This window comes from Lynx canadensis, chromosome A1 (genome assembly GCF_007474595.2).
Source record: "Lynx canadensis isolate LIC74 chromosome A1, mLynCan4.pri.v2, whole genome shotgun sequence".
Taxonomy (NCBI): domain Eukaryota; kingdom Metazoa; phylum Chordata; class Mammalia; order Carnivora; family Felidae; genus Lynx; species Lynx canadensis.
The window spans coordinates 82,378,038-82,395,295 of NC_044303.2; the positions used below are offsets into that span (position 1 = coordinate 82,378,038).

The 17,258-nt window shown below is 56.6% G+C and overlaps 1 protein-coding gene across 7 annotated transcripts in view; it reads left to right on the top strand.

The window, feature by feature from the left end:
* Positions 1 to 8,803, top strand: part of TMCO3 (transmembrane and coiled-coil domains 3) — a 50,959-nt gene extending 42,156 nt beyond the window's left edge. For 5 of the 7 annotated variants that reach the window (XM_030314527.1, XM_030314526.2, XM_030314524.1 and 2 more), the window contains 4 exons: positions 856 to 1,006; positions 4,923 to 5,002; positions 5,906 to 6,055; positions 8,006 to 8,803. In XM_030314527.1, the coding sequence (XP_030170387.1) occupies positions 856 to 1,006; positions 4,923 to 5,002; positions 5,906 to 6,055; positions 8,006 to 8,119 (495 nt within the window). In that variant the 3' untranslated portion in view covers positions 8,120 to 8,803. The remainder of the gene's footprint in view (positions 1 to 855; positions 1,007 to 4,922; positions 5,003 to 5,905; positions 6,056 to 8,005) is intronic. The other 2 variants (XM_032592526.1, XM_030314528.1) reach the window with 1 other exon arrangement.
* The last annotated feature ends 8,455 nt before the right edge of the window (positions 8,804 to 17,258 follow it).

The following is a 17,258-nucleotide window of genomic DNA, read 5'->3' on the forward strand; positions in this document are numbered from 1 at the left end:
CCATGCGAGTTTTTGGATCGGGCTTGTCAGTTTGCACCCGCGGCTGCAGGGACTCTGGGCCCTTCGAGGGAGAGCTCGCGCGTTGGCGGCTGCGAGCCGCTGGCCTGTGGGCATGTGCTGTGCACGTCTCAGCCCTCGTGCGTGCTTCACAGCAGAGCTTTGTGGTGTGACAGTTGTGTGTTCTCCTGGGGGACTTGTCCCCATTGCTGGGTGTGGTTGGTGCTATTGTGAACCATGTTTCTTTGATGGTTCTTTCTGTTGGCTGCTCTCTTCTGTGTGTGGTTTTACTTTCTCAGAGTGAAAAACGTCTACTTCTTTCCGGTTGTTTTGTGTCACTAACACCTGAAGCTTTGCGTTTAACAGAACTGTCATTAGAAGCCTGAGTGTTAGCTCGGACCGCGTCCGGCTGGCACGGATGCACTGGCACTTCCCTCTGGGGCCCTGTGTTCTCAGGGCCTCCCTCCCTCACTGGAGTGTCCTTCTCTAAGTGCTTTCAGTTGGAGACGGGAAGAGTTTTTACATTAACACATGACTTAATGCCATAGTTGGGCTGTTCACTGAGTCCAGGTAAAGAAAATCTATCACAAATATTTAAAATAAATTTTAAAAACTATTGTTGTTCAAAAATTTGAATGATTGTTTCAGGTATTTAAATTTTTTTCTCCCTGAATGGCAGGTTCAACTAATGTTAGCTTCCTTGTGTGCATCTCGGCTCGTCCCCACAGAGGCCCTTCTGGAGACGTGGAGATGGGCCTTCGCTGTGATAGTACAGCTGCCTTTGGGCATGAACCCGCCCTGAGCGGAGCTGTCGCTGGTGCGCTGGAGAGTGATGTGCGGCCCTTCCCTTCCGCCTAGGTCACGGAGCTGTTGGATGTGTCCATGGAGCTGGGCTGCTTCCTGGCCGGAGCGCTTATCTCTTCCCAGGGCCACATGGTCACCGAGGAGATCGTGTCTTACATCGAGCCCATCCGTGACTTCCTGGTTATCATTTTCTTCGCCTCCATAGGTAACCTTCCTTGTTTACGTCAGGATGTTTGCAGGGTGTTAGACACCCGCATGGGACTTCTGCAACCTGTTTATGTACATATTTCTATTTATGCAGCAAGAAGTTGCCATAAAAATTGGGGTCTGCGGAGAAATCTTATTAAAAAGAGGGAAAGTTTGCACTTGGGGACATTGATTTGCTGACTGGCTGCCATGGTCTGGGGGCGCTCAAATGCCCTCGGGGGAGGGTGAACCCCACTTTGACTCCACGGGAAAGGCACAGGTGCCCAGCAGGTTAGCGAACTTAAAGGCAACACCCAAATGAGACATTTGGGAAGAAAGGTTACTGTTGATACCAAAACCTCGAACTGCCGTGTCGCGGTGCGCTGCTCTGGAAATGCCCCTTGGTCAAGGAGTGTCTCCATCGGGCACGTCCAGCACAGCACTGCCTTCTGCCCAGAAAGCTCTAGCACTGCATCTATACCCGCCACCGGCTCCGTGCGACCCCAGCAAGGCTGAGCGCGTCAAGAAGCACATCACAAAGTCTGCAGGGAAACTGAGAGTGGAGCACAGAGAGCGGGGGCCGCACGTCACTGCATAGCTGCTTTAGTGACAGTGCCCTCGCTGTTCCAAGAGAGGGCCCACTTGGCCTCCTTTCCCGTCCACCCCCCCCTCCCCTCCCTGGCCATCTGTCCTGTGTCTGGTCTGTCTGTCCCTGTCCCTGTTTCTCTGTGTTTCTGTCCCTCTTGCCCACCCCCTTCACCGCAGCCCCTTCTAGTGCCAGGCGGGCTCCGCTGTGCTGAGTGCTGGGTGATTACCTCCACTCATCGTTCCCCCAGAGGAGTGCTCGTGAGGTCGACAGGCACGAGCTCCCCTGATCAAGTTCCAGGCCACATTGTCCCGGGAGGACCCATCTCGCTGACACGCGTGTCACTTGTGTCCTGCCTGCAGGGCTCCATGCAGTGTGTCCTGGCTAGAAATGAAAATCCTGCAGGCGTGTTATCTAATAGACAAGCTTGCTCTACCCTTCCTCAGGTTAGGGCTCTTGACCTGCTGAGGACTGAGCTATCGAACCAGGCGACAGCCGCACGTGTTTTGCTTTGGTTCTTCACACCCAGTGTTGTCAAGGGGGTTCAGGCGACTGTCCTGCCCCCGAGAGGCCTGTGCACACGCAGGACCTTGCTTTTCCACTGCTCAGGACTGTCTGTCTGTCTGTCTGTCTCGGGCTCTAAGCAACACAGAAATGGACTGTTTGAGACTATGTCTTTCCTTTTCTGCATTTTTGTACCTCAGTGATGTTCACGTGGACTGGGTCCCTGACCCCCTGCCCTATGGCAGGCCCTGTGGAGTCAGGAGACCCCGTGGAGGGCCTGCCGGCTGCAGTCAATCCCGGGCAGGGGGAGCGACCCTGGGATCCCAGCAGCACCAGCAGGAGCGCCAAGGGCCCCGGCCCAGCTCTGAGAAGAGGCCGTGTGTGAGCAGCGTGAGCAGAGAGGGGCGGCTTGGGTCCCAGAGTGAAGGAGGGCCCCCCGGCCTGGGTGCAGAGGTGGCATCCAGCATGGGCGCCCTGGAGGAGCAAGACCTCCGGCCGGAGACCCCAGGGGCAGAGACCAGCCTCTTCTCAGCAGTGTGGGTGCCCACCCTCGCAGGACAGGAAGGCCCTAGGCCCACGCACGGCTGGCAGGCGGGCAGGCTGTTAGCCTCTGTGTCCTCCTATGAAGCCTGCTCCTCACCCCCATCCATCAGGCACCCAAATCACGCGTCCCTGAAATACCGCTGCACCCATTCCTTTGTATTAACGAGGCATTGGAGCCGTGACTCAGGCTGCCAAAATGGATGCCAGTGTCTGTGCGGCCCGAGGGAGCCTCTTTATGGCCTGCAGACAGCTGCCTGCTTGCTGGGTCCCCATGTGGCCTTCCCTGGTGTGCAGTGTGCTTGGGGACAGAGACAGAAGCGGAGACCAAGATGGAAAGACAGAGGAATGGAGGCCGGCGGGGACTCCCGTGTCCTCCTCTTCTTCCCGGCACAGTCCTGCTGGGTCAGGCGTCCGCCCTGTGACCTCACGTCATCCCCTGCACCCCCTGGATGCCGTCTCTGGGCACGCTCACGTGAGGTTATAGCCTCAGCATGTGAATTGGGGGTGGCTCGGCCGTTCAAGCTCCAGAGGCAGAGTCAAGTAGGGCCGGTGAGCCTGCGTGGCCACCATGCCGTCCTGCACGACCACCTCAACGGCTAATTCCTGGGCCCTTCTCACTTTACAAACGAAGCCAGTGACCTGAGTTTTCTTGTTACACACTTTTCAGCAAGGATTTCATTCTCTCCTTGGGTTCCCCTCCCTGGGACGCAGAGAGGAATTCAGAAGTGGGTACTGCCCATTCCTCATTCTTGGAGGTGCCCTGGAGGCCATGGGCACATGTGGGGTGTGATGGCTCACGTGCGAGGTGACCACGTGCCACGTTCTCATTCATCCCCCAAATGCACATCTGCAGATAGAGGCCGGGAGGCGTGTGATGGGTGTGCAGAGCCTGTCCCGCTGTGCCATCCCAGGGACACCCTCAGCACTTGGTGGAAATGCAAATGATGAGTGGCCATAAGCAGAAAAGCTACAGGGCAACTGGTGTGCCCTTTTGTCACCAGTGCACACGGCAGTTGCGCCAACGTGGATTGGGTCTCTGTCCCTGAGCATCGTGCGGTCCTGTGATGATCCGTGTCTCCACCCTCAGAGTAGAACACCTCTGCTGTCTGGTTTGCGTGCCTGGGCTGGGTGCTCCCGGTGCAGCCGGGGCCCGCAGGGTCCGCAGCGCTGCACCATGTGCCTGGCATGGGACCCCACTTATCCTCGGGAGAGGGGAGGCCCCTGAGCTTTGAGGCAGGGCAGTGACACAACCACATCCTGGGGGCGGGGGATGCAGGTGAGCAGGGACCACCGCTCCCTGGTCACATCCATGTGACGGGCTTGGTCAGGTGTGTCCCTCCGCGTTGTGGGCTTGTTTCCATCGGGGGTGTGTGGGTGGCAGCATGGCGAGTATGAGGAACACAGGTACAGCCAGAGGTGGTCTTGGACTCACGGCGTAGGAGGGCTGGGGGTCGAGGACTCGGGAGACAGCTCGGTAGGAGAGAGGCCAGGTGTGCCCTAGGCAGTCGTCGGGGCTCGGGGAGCACTGTGGGTCTGGGAGGTGGAGGCTGGGCAGAGCCAGGAAGTGGGGGAGGAGGCTGGGGCTCCAGGCAGGTGCTCGACAGCAGTCCCCAGCACTGTGCTAGGGGCGGCCTGGGTGGTTGCTGCTGAATTTGGAGAAAGAGGAAACCGTTCTTGGAGCAAGTGGGTCCTTACTTATATCTGTATCTCTGAGTAAAACAAGTAGACACATGAAGGGGCCACATGTGTCATGACATGGGGTCCATGTGCTCGTGAGGAGAAGGCCCAGTCAGCCCTGAGCTCCTCAGGGATGGGGGGCCGGGTACACACCGGTCCTGCCCGGCCGCTGAATAAAGAAGGGCCCACCAGCACCCGTCCCTCGTCTCGGTACTGCAGGCACTGACGGCAGCAGGAGGAACATGTACGGCAGGGCAGCCGGCGGCCATGTGGCCAGGATTCCTCTCCTGTGGCTTCCCCCCGCCCACCCCCAGTTTCTAGGCCCCGGGGGTGTCTGCATCTTGGACAGAACGTTTTCACAGAGGAAAGCAGACTTCACGGCTGCTTGCTGTCACTTTTTGCCGAGTCCTGGGAGACAAGTCTGGTAGAGGGAGGCACTGGCGCCCGGGCCGCTTTCCCCACGGTGAACGCTGGCATAAGCCATAAACACAGGGCGCCTTAGGGTTGCGCTCACAGGTGCCCTCGTCCGTGGAGAGGACATGAGGAAGCCTGAGGGTCATGGGCTCCGCTGAGGACTGGCCGTGTAGTCCTCCGAGAATGACCGTGTCCCTCCTTCCCTGCACAGGCCTCCACGTGTTCCCCACTTTCGTGGCGTACGAGCTCACTGTCCTGATGGTCCTCACGCTGTCGGTGGTGATCATGAAGGTACTGATTCTTCTTTGCGGTAAAATTTCTGTCATGTTGGTTGTATGTGACCCTGAGTCTGCAAAGCGCATCACGGCCACTTACCCGGAGCCCCTCCCCTCGCCCAGCAGTCTGTGGACTGGGTGAGTTAGGACCAGGCCGTCGGGTTTGTTTTCCTACACCTGTCTCAGAACTGGGCATATTGGGAATTGGGAGTCACAAAAGCTGGACCAGGAGAAGGCACTCTGGGCAGCCCGTCTCCACAGGACCCTTGCTCCTGGCCTTTTCTCCTGCATGAGTCCAAAGACCCACAGGCCAGTGAGTAGCACGTACACATGTACATCTTGTCGTTCGTGTGTTTTGAAAGTATCGTTGTGTTTGTACTCACTGAGTGGGCTATCAGGAGAAGACAGGACTCAGGAACACCAGGTGGGAGAGACACACAGGGCAGGGAGTGCAGGACGGGGCTCAGAGCCCCCTACCTGTGCCAGCCCCTTGCAGACCACAGTTCCCTCACAACCACAGATGATTGAGTTGTGTTAGCATTTATTTCAGGGTCCGATTACCTGTTCAGTAGCTGCCTGGCTCTGCGGATGATAAAAGTTGATTTCAAATATTTCTACTGGAAGGAGTCAGAATCCCTGCTGGGCCTCCAGCCCCAGCTGCTCCCCTCTAGCTTTGCTTACAAGAGAGAGACCATGCTCTCATTGGAAAGTAAAATTCTTTCTTGAATGCTGCTGACTGGTGTGGGGGGAAAGCCTAGTTAGCTGCCCGTGAACCCCTACCCTTGATTGCGCATTTTTCAGCCTGGTCTCATTTCAGACACTCTGTGTTCATTGGGTGCCTCTGCACATGTCCCCTCGGTGTCAGGAGGGCCCCCCTCTGTTTTCTGCATGGCAGTCAGTAATGCGGATGCTCTTGCAGTTTGCCCTGGCCGCCCTGGTCTTGTCTGTCCTCCTGCCGAAGAGCAGCCAGTACATCAAGTGGATTGTGGCTGCGGGGCTGGCACAGGTCAGCGAGTTCTCTTTTGTCCTGGGGAGCAGAGCACGCAGAGCTGGGATCATTTCTCGGGAGGTGAGTCTGCACACACCCTCTGTGCGTGTTTAGGGTGCCCCGTCCTTCACACCCCCCACGCTGGCATTGGAGCACCTTCCCTGCAGCTGCCTGCAGCTGGCATGGGTCTGGGGGGTCTGCCTCTGGGCGGCTGCGGAGGTGGGGTCCTGCTGCCTCTCACACAGGTGTGCAGGTTTGGGGTCAAAGTCTCCAGAACTGTCAGCATGCCCTCTGCAGCAGAGACTGTGAAGTCTCTGTCATATCTCTGGCAAAAAGAAGAAAACTAAATCTTAAAGCGCCATCGCCAGTTTGCGTGTTAGTAATGGCCTTGGTGCACGGCTATCAGCCAGGCTGACGGCCGTATCCTTCCTGATGCACGCGTGAGGGGCATCACCGCATCTTGGGTTGCACGCAGAAACCACGTAAAAGGCACAACTGGAATGTTGTTTGTGAAGGTACCCGGTTGGTTTAGGGGTTTTTCTTGCAAAGTACATGGCAGCATTTGCCCACTTGTAAAAGGGAGTGAGAGTCACTGTCAGAAGTGCTTCTGATGAGGTCCCTCCTCCCCCTACCACACTTTTAAGCGCATGCAGGCCTGGGCCTTCTGCGCAGCTCCTGAAGGTGAGCCCCCCATTTCCCATTGGCCTTCTTTGCCCCTGCCTCTGGTCTGTTCATCCTGGGCCTGGCTCTCTCGTGTGCCCTGTGCTGGCTGTGCGCACGCCTGTGTGCGTGAGTTCCTGTGCACACCCACCTGATCCTGTGTGCTTTCCTTACTTTCTGTCCAGTTTTGTCATGTGCTCTTTTCAAACTGTCCGTGAATTAGAACTTGAGGAGTATCATCTGATGACCCGTGCTTGTCACTTTAAATTTGGCAAGCAGGACGTTTGTGTTTGGCTGTGGTCTGTGGGTGGTGGCCCCCCACCCCAGGTGTAAATAGGCCATGGTCTGTTGTCTGCCACGGCAGGAGTTAGTGTCCTTCAGGACAGGGCCAGGTGACTAATTCAGTGTTAGCTCCAAGTGATCTGAGGACAGGTGACGTGCTAACTAGGAACGTTTCACAATTAAAGTAGAGCGTCACTGTTTGAGTAAAAGCCGGGTGGATGTTACAGGAACTTTGTTGTTGATGCAGGGATAAATGTCGGGTGACAGCGTAGAGGGAGCCTGGACCCCCTGCTCTGAATGGGTGGCTCTCTGAGAGATAGCCTATGTGCTGTGGCCGGAAGACCATACACCTTTCACACACTCGCAGCCGTGGGGACCAGCTCACATCTGTAGTTCTCAGCTTAGAAACACTGTGGTTTGTACACATACAAGTTCATGAATGGTAGTTCCTACTTAAACTTGATTTGACCCTTAACCCTTCTGCACCTGTTTTCATTTTGCCCTTTCTGATGCCTGTGCGAACACGTGTGAACGTGTGGGGCTGTTCTTGAAGCCAAGACAGGAGTCTGCCTCCTGCCCTCAGTCTGCTGCCCCCCTTAACAGGGAGCATCCCTCCCTGGGGAATTCTGTTGCCAGTAAGGCTCGCCTCACCACGTGACGCCCCCAGTATTCGCTTCTGCACACCTGCTCCCTAAATTGGGCCGAATGAATGTGGAAGTTCCTCTTAGTACCTGTGACCTGCTAGTAAACTCTCAGGATTAAAGTTGTCTCCTTGTGTCTGTGAGTGTGAGGAAGACAGGATGAGTCTAGATACTGACACCGCTGCAGAAGAACGAACTCTGCACAGGCTCTGTCCGAGACCTGTCCTGAGGCTGTGTGCTCCCCATGAGAGCCCCCAGGGGGTCAGCCCGAGGGTGACCCAGTGTGCACCATGATGCATCATCTCAGGGCACCTCACATCCAAATCTACCTGTGCCTGTGGCCATACGGGGTGTGCAGGTGCACCTTGGTCCTGAGTGTGACCACCCCAGCCTTACCTGTTGCAAGTGTACTTCCTAGTCCTGAGTGTGACAGTCTTACTTGTTGCAGGTGTACCTCCTAATCCTGAGTGTGACCACCCTCAGTCTTTTACTGGCCCCAGTTCTGTGGAAAGCCGCAATCACAAGGTGTGTGCCTCGGCCAGAGAGACGGTCAAGTCTTTGAGGCACCAAGAGGGTACACAGCTTCGGGAGCTGACCCCCGTGTGGAACCGGACACTTGGGACACGTCCAGGACTGCATGTCCCTGTGAGCCCCTTGCCTCGGGGACAGAGCGCTCCATTGGAGGGGGCTTCCTGTCTGCCCAGTGTGACAACTATTACTGCTATGGTTTTGAGACTTCCAGACTAATTTGTTACATTCAGTTGATCATGCACAGTATATAATACACGCTGCACCTTATGGATCACCTTGACTGTTCTGCCTGGATGTGCCTTTTTTCCTGAAGTTAATGTTAACTTTCTATTGTCAATTCATCAGTTCATGATTTTTTGCTAAAAAAAAAAAAAAAAAAAAAAAAAAAAAAAAATCAGAAGGGTTTTTATTTATTTAGCTTTTGTGTCATAATCTCTTGGTCATTATTCATGATTAAACATTTCTGTGATGTGCAATTTTAATTCTAGCAGTGAGTTTGGAAAGTAAGTTTAATCCTTACTGCCTGTGTTTTCTAAAATGACAAATACCTTCTAAATGTCTATTTGTTTTTATTACAATAATTTTAAATAAAACACTCATGTCATTTTTTAAATTAGGTATATCATTCTTTTAAAATAATTGTTTTGAAAAAAGTATTTGTTTTGAATCACAAGAATATGCATGCTTTAATAAAGATTATTTATGATCAGAGTAATTAATTGAAATTTATTGGAATTTTTTTAGATTTCTGTGTTAGATTAATCTTTGCCAATTCTTAAAAATTTGGATGATTTGTATTTTGCCACATTATTCTCTAAGAGACCAAATTAATACAGTGCTATTTGCAAAACCTAAGTTGTACCTTTGAATTTTAAAGTGTATTTGGTGATTGTATGCCCCGTTTCAGCAAACCCATGGCTGAAGACCTGATTCTTACAGATCTCCCTGAGGGGAGCTCAGAGTGGAGTGTTCCTAGAACTATTGGCTTTAAGAGCCTCACAATTTGACCAAAACCCTTGGAGTACAGGGACAGACCCCTTAGGTACAATTCTGTGTCGCAGGTACAATTATGGAGTGCGGTGACATAAATTCAAACACTTGAAGGTGAAGTGAAGTGTATCTAGTCAGAAGTGAGTCAGTGGAGAAATGGTGTAAACATCTGCCTTGAAAACAGCATTGGTTTTATTTATTTCTGTGTTGTAGTAGGTGAGTGCCACTCCCTCCAGACCACTGGTGTGGACACAGCACAGCAGGCTCATCTGACGGTCTGTGAGGCTTTATCTCACCTGTCCGCGTGCCTCTGGCCCAGCAATCTGGAATCCACCGAGGGCTGGTCTCTGGGGTGCGTTTTATTCCATTTGATATCTCCAGCACCGAAGAGCAGAGCCAGGAGCTCACCACATCTTGTTGACAGTTTGGCCCCAGAACGTGGCGTGTGGCGCTAATGTCACAGCGTGAGAATGGCTCATAAAGATGCCAAGAGGGCATGCCTCCTGAAGACCTCTGCCTGCAGGACACTCTCCTTGGAGGGTCCCAGAGCCCCTCCCTCCCCCCACCGGATTGGGTCCCATGCTCACTCTCCCTTCCTCATCCGGATTTGCAGGGCACAGAGCTCTTGGTCTCCGTGCCTTCACACGCACCCCTGCAGACTGCCTGTGTGCGTGGGCGTGGCTAGAAAGTGTGGGGCAAGTCCTGCCGTAGAGCTCTGTAGAGCCACAAAGAACGAAAGCCACCAGCTGAAAGCAAGTGCCTCATTGGGTTCCCCGCATGCTCACCTGGGTGGTCAGCGGGCACACCCTGAGCTGTAGCCCGACACTGCTGACCCCCTGTGTTCCAACCTGCTGGCACCCGGAGGCCTTCCTCCCCGTGGGCCTGAGCGCCGCCCCCTAAACTTCCGTGACAGGGCGAGGTAGACCCCTCCCTCGGTCCGCAGGGCCCAGAGCCCCACACGAAGAATTCCTCTCAGCCTGAAGGAACCCACGGGATGGCGTGCAGCACCGGCACCGTGTGCCCTCGTGGAGGAAGGTGAAGACAGCGCACCTCTCGTGGGAGGTCAGTGGGGAGAGGAGCTTGCATTGATTTGCTCACACGACAGACACAGGCGAGCCTTCGTGAAGCACGGCCCATGCATACAGCAGGCAGGGAGGTCGCAGGTGGAGGCAGAGCCTGGCCCGTGCAGGAGACACGCCAAGGAATAGCCAACGACACCCAGGAAGTGGGCGGGTCGGAGCGCCTGGGGGAGGCGCAGGGGCGCGGGGCTAGCAGGTGCTCAGTGGACAGAGGTCAGCGTGCGGGGCGCCTCCTCCACAGCCCCTGACCACAGGCCCTGGACGTGGTGCAGCAGAGTGCCCCTGGCGTCGCCCTCGGAGCATGAATCCGTGGTTGGAGTGGCCAAGCGCCAGACCCCAGGCAGCGAGGCAGCGAGGCTTTGCAGCTTCACGTCCTGTGGGAGAGCACAGAGGCGACCGGCATCTGCTAAGGACACAATGTCTCCTGGGCCCCAAATGGTCCTGATGTGCCGGAGCCGAGGGTGGGGAAGGTGAGGCAGGCTCAGGAGCAGCTGCAGGGCACGTATGGCAGCCCTGGTGCCGGGAACCCATGGGCACAGGCACGGTAGAGCTGTGGCCTGGGGTGAGGCCAGGGCCCCCCATCGGGCATGTGCAGGTGGTGGTTCCTCCGGGAGACCGGCAGGGACAGGCGTTCGAGGACACTCGTGACGGTGAAGAAGGAGAGGCCAGGGCAAGCGGGCTCTGTGGGGTGGGCGACTGCTCTGGTGTCCAACTCTGGAGCTCTTGCTGGCTCCCCGGCACCCCTGGGGCATTGCTGCTGCCCGGCCTTGGCCTGAGGCCTGAATGTCGGGAGGCCCTTCCACTCCACCCAGTCCAGATCCCGTACATCTGTCAGCCGAGACCCCAGAGCCCCGTGCTCCTCCTCTGTGATCGCAGCCCCGGCCCCGCCATACGTCCTCAGCCATCTGGGAAATTGCTAGCACCCCGCCCACCCGGGGCCACGGCTTCAGGACGCCTTGTGCAGCTGCACCTGCGCCAACACTTGGCTCCAAGACTGGCGGTGGAAAGTCTGTGCCCCTGTGCTCGCAAGATGGATGGAGAAATCAGCTGGGTCCGTTTCCATCATCTCATCCAGGAAGAGCGAGGCCTGCCTTTCCCTGAGAGCAAGCAGGGCCTGGTGTCCTCACTGCTGTCCCACTGGTGTCCTCGCTGACGTCCCTCGCCTGGTGAGAGGAGCCCTTTGCTTTGCTGGGTTTAGGGATGGACGGTGCACATGAGGGATGTGCTGAAGGGTCGAGCGGCTGTCGGCCGATGGCAGGACCCCGGCCCCATCACCCCAGGGGCTCGTGAGGGCTCCAACTGAACCCTGACCCTGACCCTGCTGCCTGCAGAGCCTGCCCACACCTGCCTTTGCAGCATGAAGAATCAAGAAACACTGCATGTTGTTTAGGAATTTGGGGGAAACACGCCTGGGGAAGGCTGGTGGCAGGCCCTTCTAGAGGAGCCAGCTTCACCCACATCCTCTGTGCTTGCAGTGAGGACACTTGCTGCCTTTACAACCTCCTGTTAGGGCCACTGGGCGGCTCAGGTCACAATCTCAAGGTTCATGGGCTCAAGTCCTGCCTTGGGCTCTGTGCTGACAGCGCGGAGTTGGGATTCTCTCTCTTTCCCTCTCTCTCAGCCCCTCCCCTGCTGGCTCGCTCTCGAAATACGAAAATAAACATTAAAAATAATAAAAAATATATAAACCTCCTGTCAGAAGCTGTTCCTCACATTCAGGCCATGTCCGTGTCGTCTGCGTAGGCGTGGTCGCCACAGGAAACTATGAGGCTGCCAAGGCGCCCCTGCCTCCCGGGCCCTGCAGAGTTCACCACGTGCTCGCTTCCTTCCCTGAGGCGCGAATGCTCTCGCAGAATCGCTACTTGCTGTGGTCTTTTTCTCGACCACGTTTCTGACTCATCCTGATGCGGAGTTTGATGCAGACATTCTCACTGCCCTGACTGTCCCTGCCGAGAAGACACTGCCAGTGTCACCTCCAGTTTCCCAACATTGTCCCGTGGAATAGTTTGGGAAATGCTTAGCCAGGGAGGAGGCAGGGGTTCCTCATGCAAGGTGTCGGGGATCCTTGACTTTGGCAAGCAGACACAGAATTGCAGCTGTGCGTGCAGGTGCGTGCCCAGGTGTGTGCACAGGTGTACATGCAGGTGTGCGCCCAGGTGTGTGCATGCAGGTGTGTGCCCAGGTGTGGGCTCAGGTGTGCATGCAGGTGCTTCTCAAGCAGCCATGTCAGTGTTTACCTGGAGGCGGTCAGTCTTCATGAGTCACCTCCTCCACAGGAAGCCCCCAAACCACAGAAGATTCTCTGACAGCTTATCTGAGATACTAGTTCTGAGGCAGGGGTAAAGTGGCCTAAGGAGCGACCTGAAAGCACGTGGCCTTGGAAGGGGGTCCTTGAGCCAAATCTGCGGTGTGTGTGGCTGCAGTGCAAACCCGTCAAGACATTACGCAGGGGCCTGTGTTGCCCAGTGGCTTCCGCGAGTTTAGAACTGAGGACCGTGCAGCGTGGCCCTGTCCAGACCGAGTCCAGACCCAGTCCAGATCGGTTGGGGATGGGGCCCAATGGCTAGTGTCTCTAACAAGCTGTCAGGTCATGTAGCAGCTGCTGCTGGTCCGGGAGCAGGCGTGAGAGACAGCAGTCCAGCCCACGGTGCCCTCGCTGGGCCTTCGCTCACTGCACGTGTAACCCCAGATGGCGAAGATAGAAGTCTCTGAGCCAGGAATAGAGTTGGGAACAGCTATTGCTGCTGTACTGGGCTCCAAGGACCACTGAACAGCGTCTCCAAAAGAGACCTCTGGTGGAGAAGGCAGCCCCCGGGGCAGATTGCAGCCACGGGGGTGTGCACACCCAGCCAAGAAGGTGCTGTCGTGGGACCTTTGGTTCCATTTTATACATGAGTGTCATGCGTGTGTTGGCCAGAGAGTTTGAAGCTACTGGTGTAAGGAAGAGGGTTCAGGAGGGCAGAAAGTGGGTGCTTCCTGGGGCAGGGGGTGGCCATGGGGCCCCGGGAGCAGCTGGGGGAGCTCAGGAGACCCTGGCTTCCAGCACCTTCTGCCCCGACTGGACACCAGGTGGTCACCATGGTGACTGTCCAGAGCAGAGAGGGAGGCTGGGTGCTTTTCAGGGAGTGCCCGCATGTCCCGTCTGGACTAGGGTGCCAGGGTGCAATCTGCACACTGGGGGAAACACCAGGTGCCAATGCGAAGCCATGGAACTGGAGTCTGTTTTGAGTACCCAGGTTACTTCATGATTTATGAATAAAATAAAGTGAGATCTGGAGAAGTAACCCAAGAACTTAGCGTCCTACACTGGGGAGGTGCGGTGGGCATGGGGAGAGAAGAGAGCGTTTACGAACAAAGGGCTGCCTTACTTGAAAATGAGGTGTTTGAAAGGGGGGCGGTCACTTCAAGCGATGCGCAGAGACCTGACGTGCCCGTGGGAGTGTCCCGTGGGAGGCGCTTCTACGGCCGTGCGCTGCTAGCCCAAACCCGCTTTCAGGGTGCCAGAGTTGCCTTAGCACGTCTCCCTCACATGGGGAGCTGGACAGTGTTTTCAGATGTGTTTCCTCACCTAGATTCCTTTCCTTCCCTCAAAATGGACTCCAGCGTCTCAGGATGGATCACAGTAGCCCGGAGGACAGAATCGGCCTGTGCGTCTTTCTGATGTTGTACAAAAGCCAGGGCCCTTATGAGAATTCTTTTTGCCAAGAAGGGAAAAGGAAGGCACATTTGCAAAATGAGGCAGAAGTGAGAGAGCAGGCGAGAAGGAGGCAGTTGGTGGGCCGGGGAACAGTGCGTGGCACCCTCACAAAGGACCCCACGTCCCCGTGGAGTAATGACTCGGGACACTGGCCGTGACCTGCACACCGGGCGGAGAGGAGAAAACCCCAGGAACAAGAACACTCCCAGGAGTCTGGTGGATGGAAACGGCCTGAAGATAGGCCTGCTGCAGGCAATGGATGCCCGGTCTCAGCCCCCGGCCCGTGGGCCAGGGTTCCTGCCATTCTCAGGGACCGCGGGGTGCTGCCTGGAGAGCAGGGCGGTGCGGGCAGTCCCTTCCCGGGGCCAGGCTCGCCTCCGAGTTCTTTTGGTAATTGCCGTTTTCCCGCCAAACCTTTACCTGAAATGTGAAAACTAGACATGCGTCGTAGAGAAAGGAATACGCGACGTCAACGGACAAAGATGGACACAACCTGGTAGGATCAGAGTGGGGCGCAATCAGAAATGACCGTTGGGTGACAGTTGGCAAGATGTCGGGCCTCACTCATGGTTTGAGGTGGTGAAGCCTGAGCCGGCCAGCTCTTACGTTGCTCTAACGGAGCTGTGCCTTCAGCGAGGCCATGCGCCCTCCATCAGCGAAGCTGGGACCCTGTCAGCCTTGGCACCAGCACTGGGAGCCAGAGCGAGGCAGCGGGGGGAGTGGGCCGGGCATGCTCCACTGGGGTCGTCACCTCCATCTGTGCCGCAGACTTAGTCCTGACCGCGCTCTGCATTGCCACCCGACCCCACAGACCTCCAGAAGTTTCCTGCCGCAGCACCACAAGAGTGAAATTTCATGGCTGCACGAAGGAGAGTGGACGACGCCCTTTTTCAGATTTCCAAGTCCACGCCTCTTCCACAGTCTTTTCCAGAATCTGAAGAAATGAGAGGGCCATCCGTGCGAGCTGACATTCTCCCTCCTCTCACAAAAGGAAAGCAGCAGGTGTGTGGAACATGACTGTCTCTTCGGGTTTTGATCTCACACGCTCCCATGACGTTTTGTGGGACCACAAACAACTCCGTGGCATTGCCATGCGTCTTGAGTGGCAGGCACCGAAAACCCACAGCTCCACTTCTTCTCCTGGGTATCTTTGACCCACTTAGCAGTTCCAAACTACCTGCATTTGCCATTTATGGCAGAGTCTAATTTCACGTCGCTTAATGCTGGTGGTTTTTGATTGTCTTCTGTACATATTCTGGTCCGACCCCCACAGCTGGACCAAATCCCCAAGAATTGAAACCCCCAGAGGGGGAGACAAGGCTAAGGGTGCCGCTCTTTGCCAGGCCACTGAGGTGACCAAGTATGCCTGTCCCTGTCCTAGGTTGAGGAATAGCATGGCAACTTCATTAGGCCCGGACCCTCGCTTCTCCCATCTGGTCGGCTCCAGCCTCGGCGCACTGCCCGGTGAACCTGCTGGGCTCGGCCCACGTCAGCTCGGTTCATGCCCAGAGGCTACGTGCTGTGTCCGTTCCTGCCCCTGTCCTGCCACACCATCCCATTGCAACAGGGGTTTTAAAAAATATAAGCCAGGGGCTCCTGGGTGGTTCAGTCGGTTGGGCGTCCAACTTCAGCTCAGGTCATGATCTCACGGTTTGTGAGTTCAAGCCCCGTGTCAGGCTCTGTGCTGACAGCTCAGAGCCTGGACCCTGTTTCGGATTCTGTCTCCCCCTCTCTGTGCCCCTCCCCTGCTCCTGCTGTGTCTCTGTCTCTCTCAAAAAATAAATAAACATTAAAAAAATTAAAAAAAAAATAAGCCATTTAACCTAAAGGCACTGCCAGTGGCCACAGAAGGGACCCTGGCAGCAGCCACACGCGTGGTGACATAGGAGAGAACACTTGTGCCCACACTCGTGCCAAGGAATAAATACGTGAGCACCTCCTCTTCCAGGAGGACCTCCACCAGCAGGTAGTGGGGGCGGGAAAGAGAAAGCCGCCACTGTTGGACACTAAACCAGAGGGGATAGTGTGAGCATATGGCAGCATAGCCAACCCTGAGTCGTCTGGCCAGACAGACTCCCATTTCTCCTGGGAGAAATGTTTTCACCTTGCTGAGGGAGCCCACGCAGCAAGTGTCCTGCGCAGTCCGGCACCAACCATACTCGGAGGCTGGTGGGCATTCCAGCTCCTGGGTACCGGCTGGTTTGCAGCCCTAATGTCGCCTCCTCTATGATGCTCATCCACATCTTCCGATTTACTTAAAGTCAGCAAACTCTTTCTCTTGCATGGGACAGTCTGTGTGGACGTGCAGACCAACCGCTAGGGCACAGCCTGAGAACGGCCCTCTGTAGAGAAGTGTGCACGCCAGAGAGCATTGGGCTGTTCCCAGAGACATGCAACAGAACCCGTGGAGGGAACAGAGGAGCAGAAGCAGCTGGCTGGAGACCCAGATAGTGCCCTGTGTGACGGGGAACCCAGAGGTGTCTGCGCTGGAACATCAGAGCGGAGGCTGCCTGCTGGAGGGCAGGATGATGCCCCAAAGGTTTTGTGGGAAGGACTGTGTCCCCAGCTGGTCTAATCCAGTGACTGGTATCCTATAAGAAGAGGGACATTTGAACAGAGACAGCGGGACCTACAAAGGGAAGAAGGCAAGTAGCAGAGAGGGGGTGATGGGACACCACGGCCCACCGTCAGCCCGGGGGAGGCTGGAAGAGGCAGGAAGAACTCTCCCCTAGAGCTTGCAGAGGGATAGCTGGCCAGGGACGCCTCCATCTGGCACCCTGGCTGGCCTCTAGCCCTGGGAGGAACTAGATTTCTGTTGTTCTACGCCGCCTGGTTTGTGGTGCCTTGCTTCCGTGGTCCGGGGACACTGACACAGGTTTCTTGTGCCGGCTCAGGAATGAGGACTCGCTCTGGTGTGGCTGCAGGGCTTCGTGAGACACTGTGTAGCACGACCAGGGACAGCCCTTGGGCCGGTCATCTGCAGGCCCAGCTGGAGAAGCCCCGCCCACCCCATGTGGGTCTGAGGCTGTGGGACCTGGCACCTGTGCTGCCCTGGGTGGGGCGGGGCTTCGGGCGGGGCGGGCCTTCCCGGTGAGGAGAGGGCCTCGGCCGGGGCGGGGCTTGGAAAGGGGGTGGGGCTTGGCCTGGAGTGGGCGGGGCTTCGCGGGGCGGAGCGAGGCCCCAGTAGGGGCCGGGCTTAGGGCTGAGCGGGACCTGGGATGGGGGAGGGACAGTGGCGGGGCCTCTAGAGGCACGGGGCTTGGGACGGGGCTTCGGGTGAACGTGGCAGGGCTCGGATGGGGTCTGGGCCTCGAGCAGAGGCGGGGCCAGGGTGGGGTGGGGCGGGCCGGATCCCGGCTGGGGGCGGGGCCGGGGTCAGGAGACTGGGGGACCCCAGGTCCCGG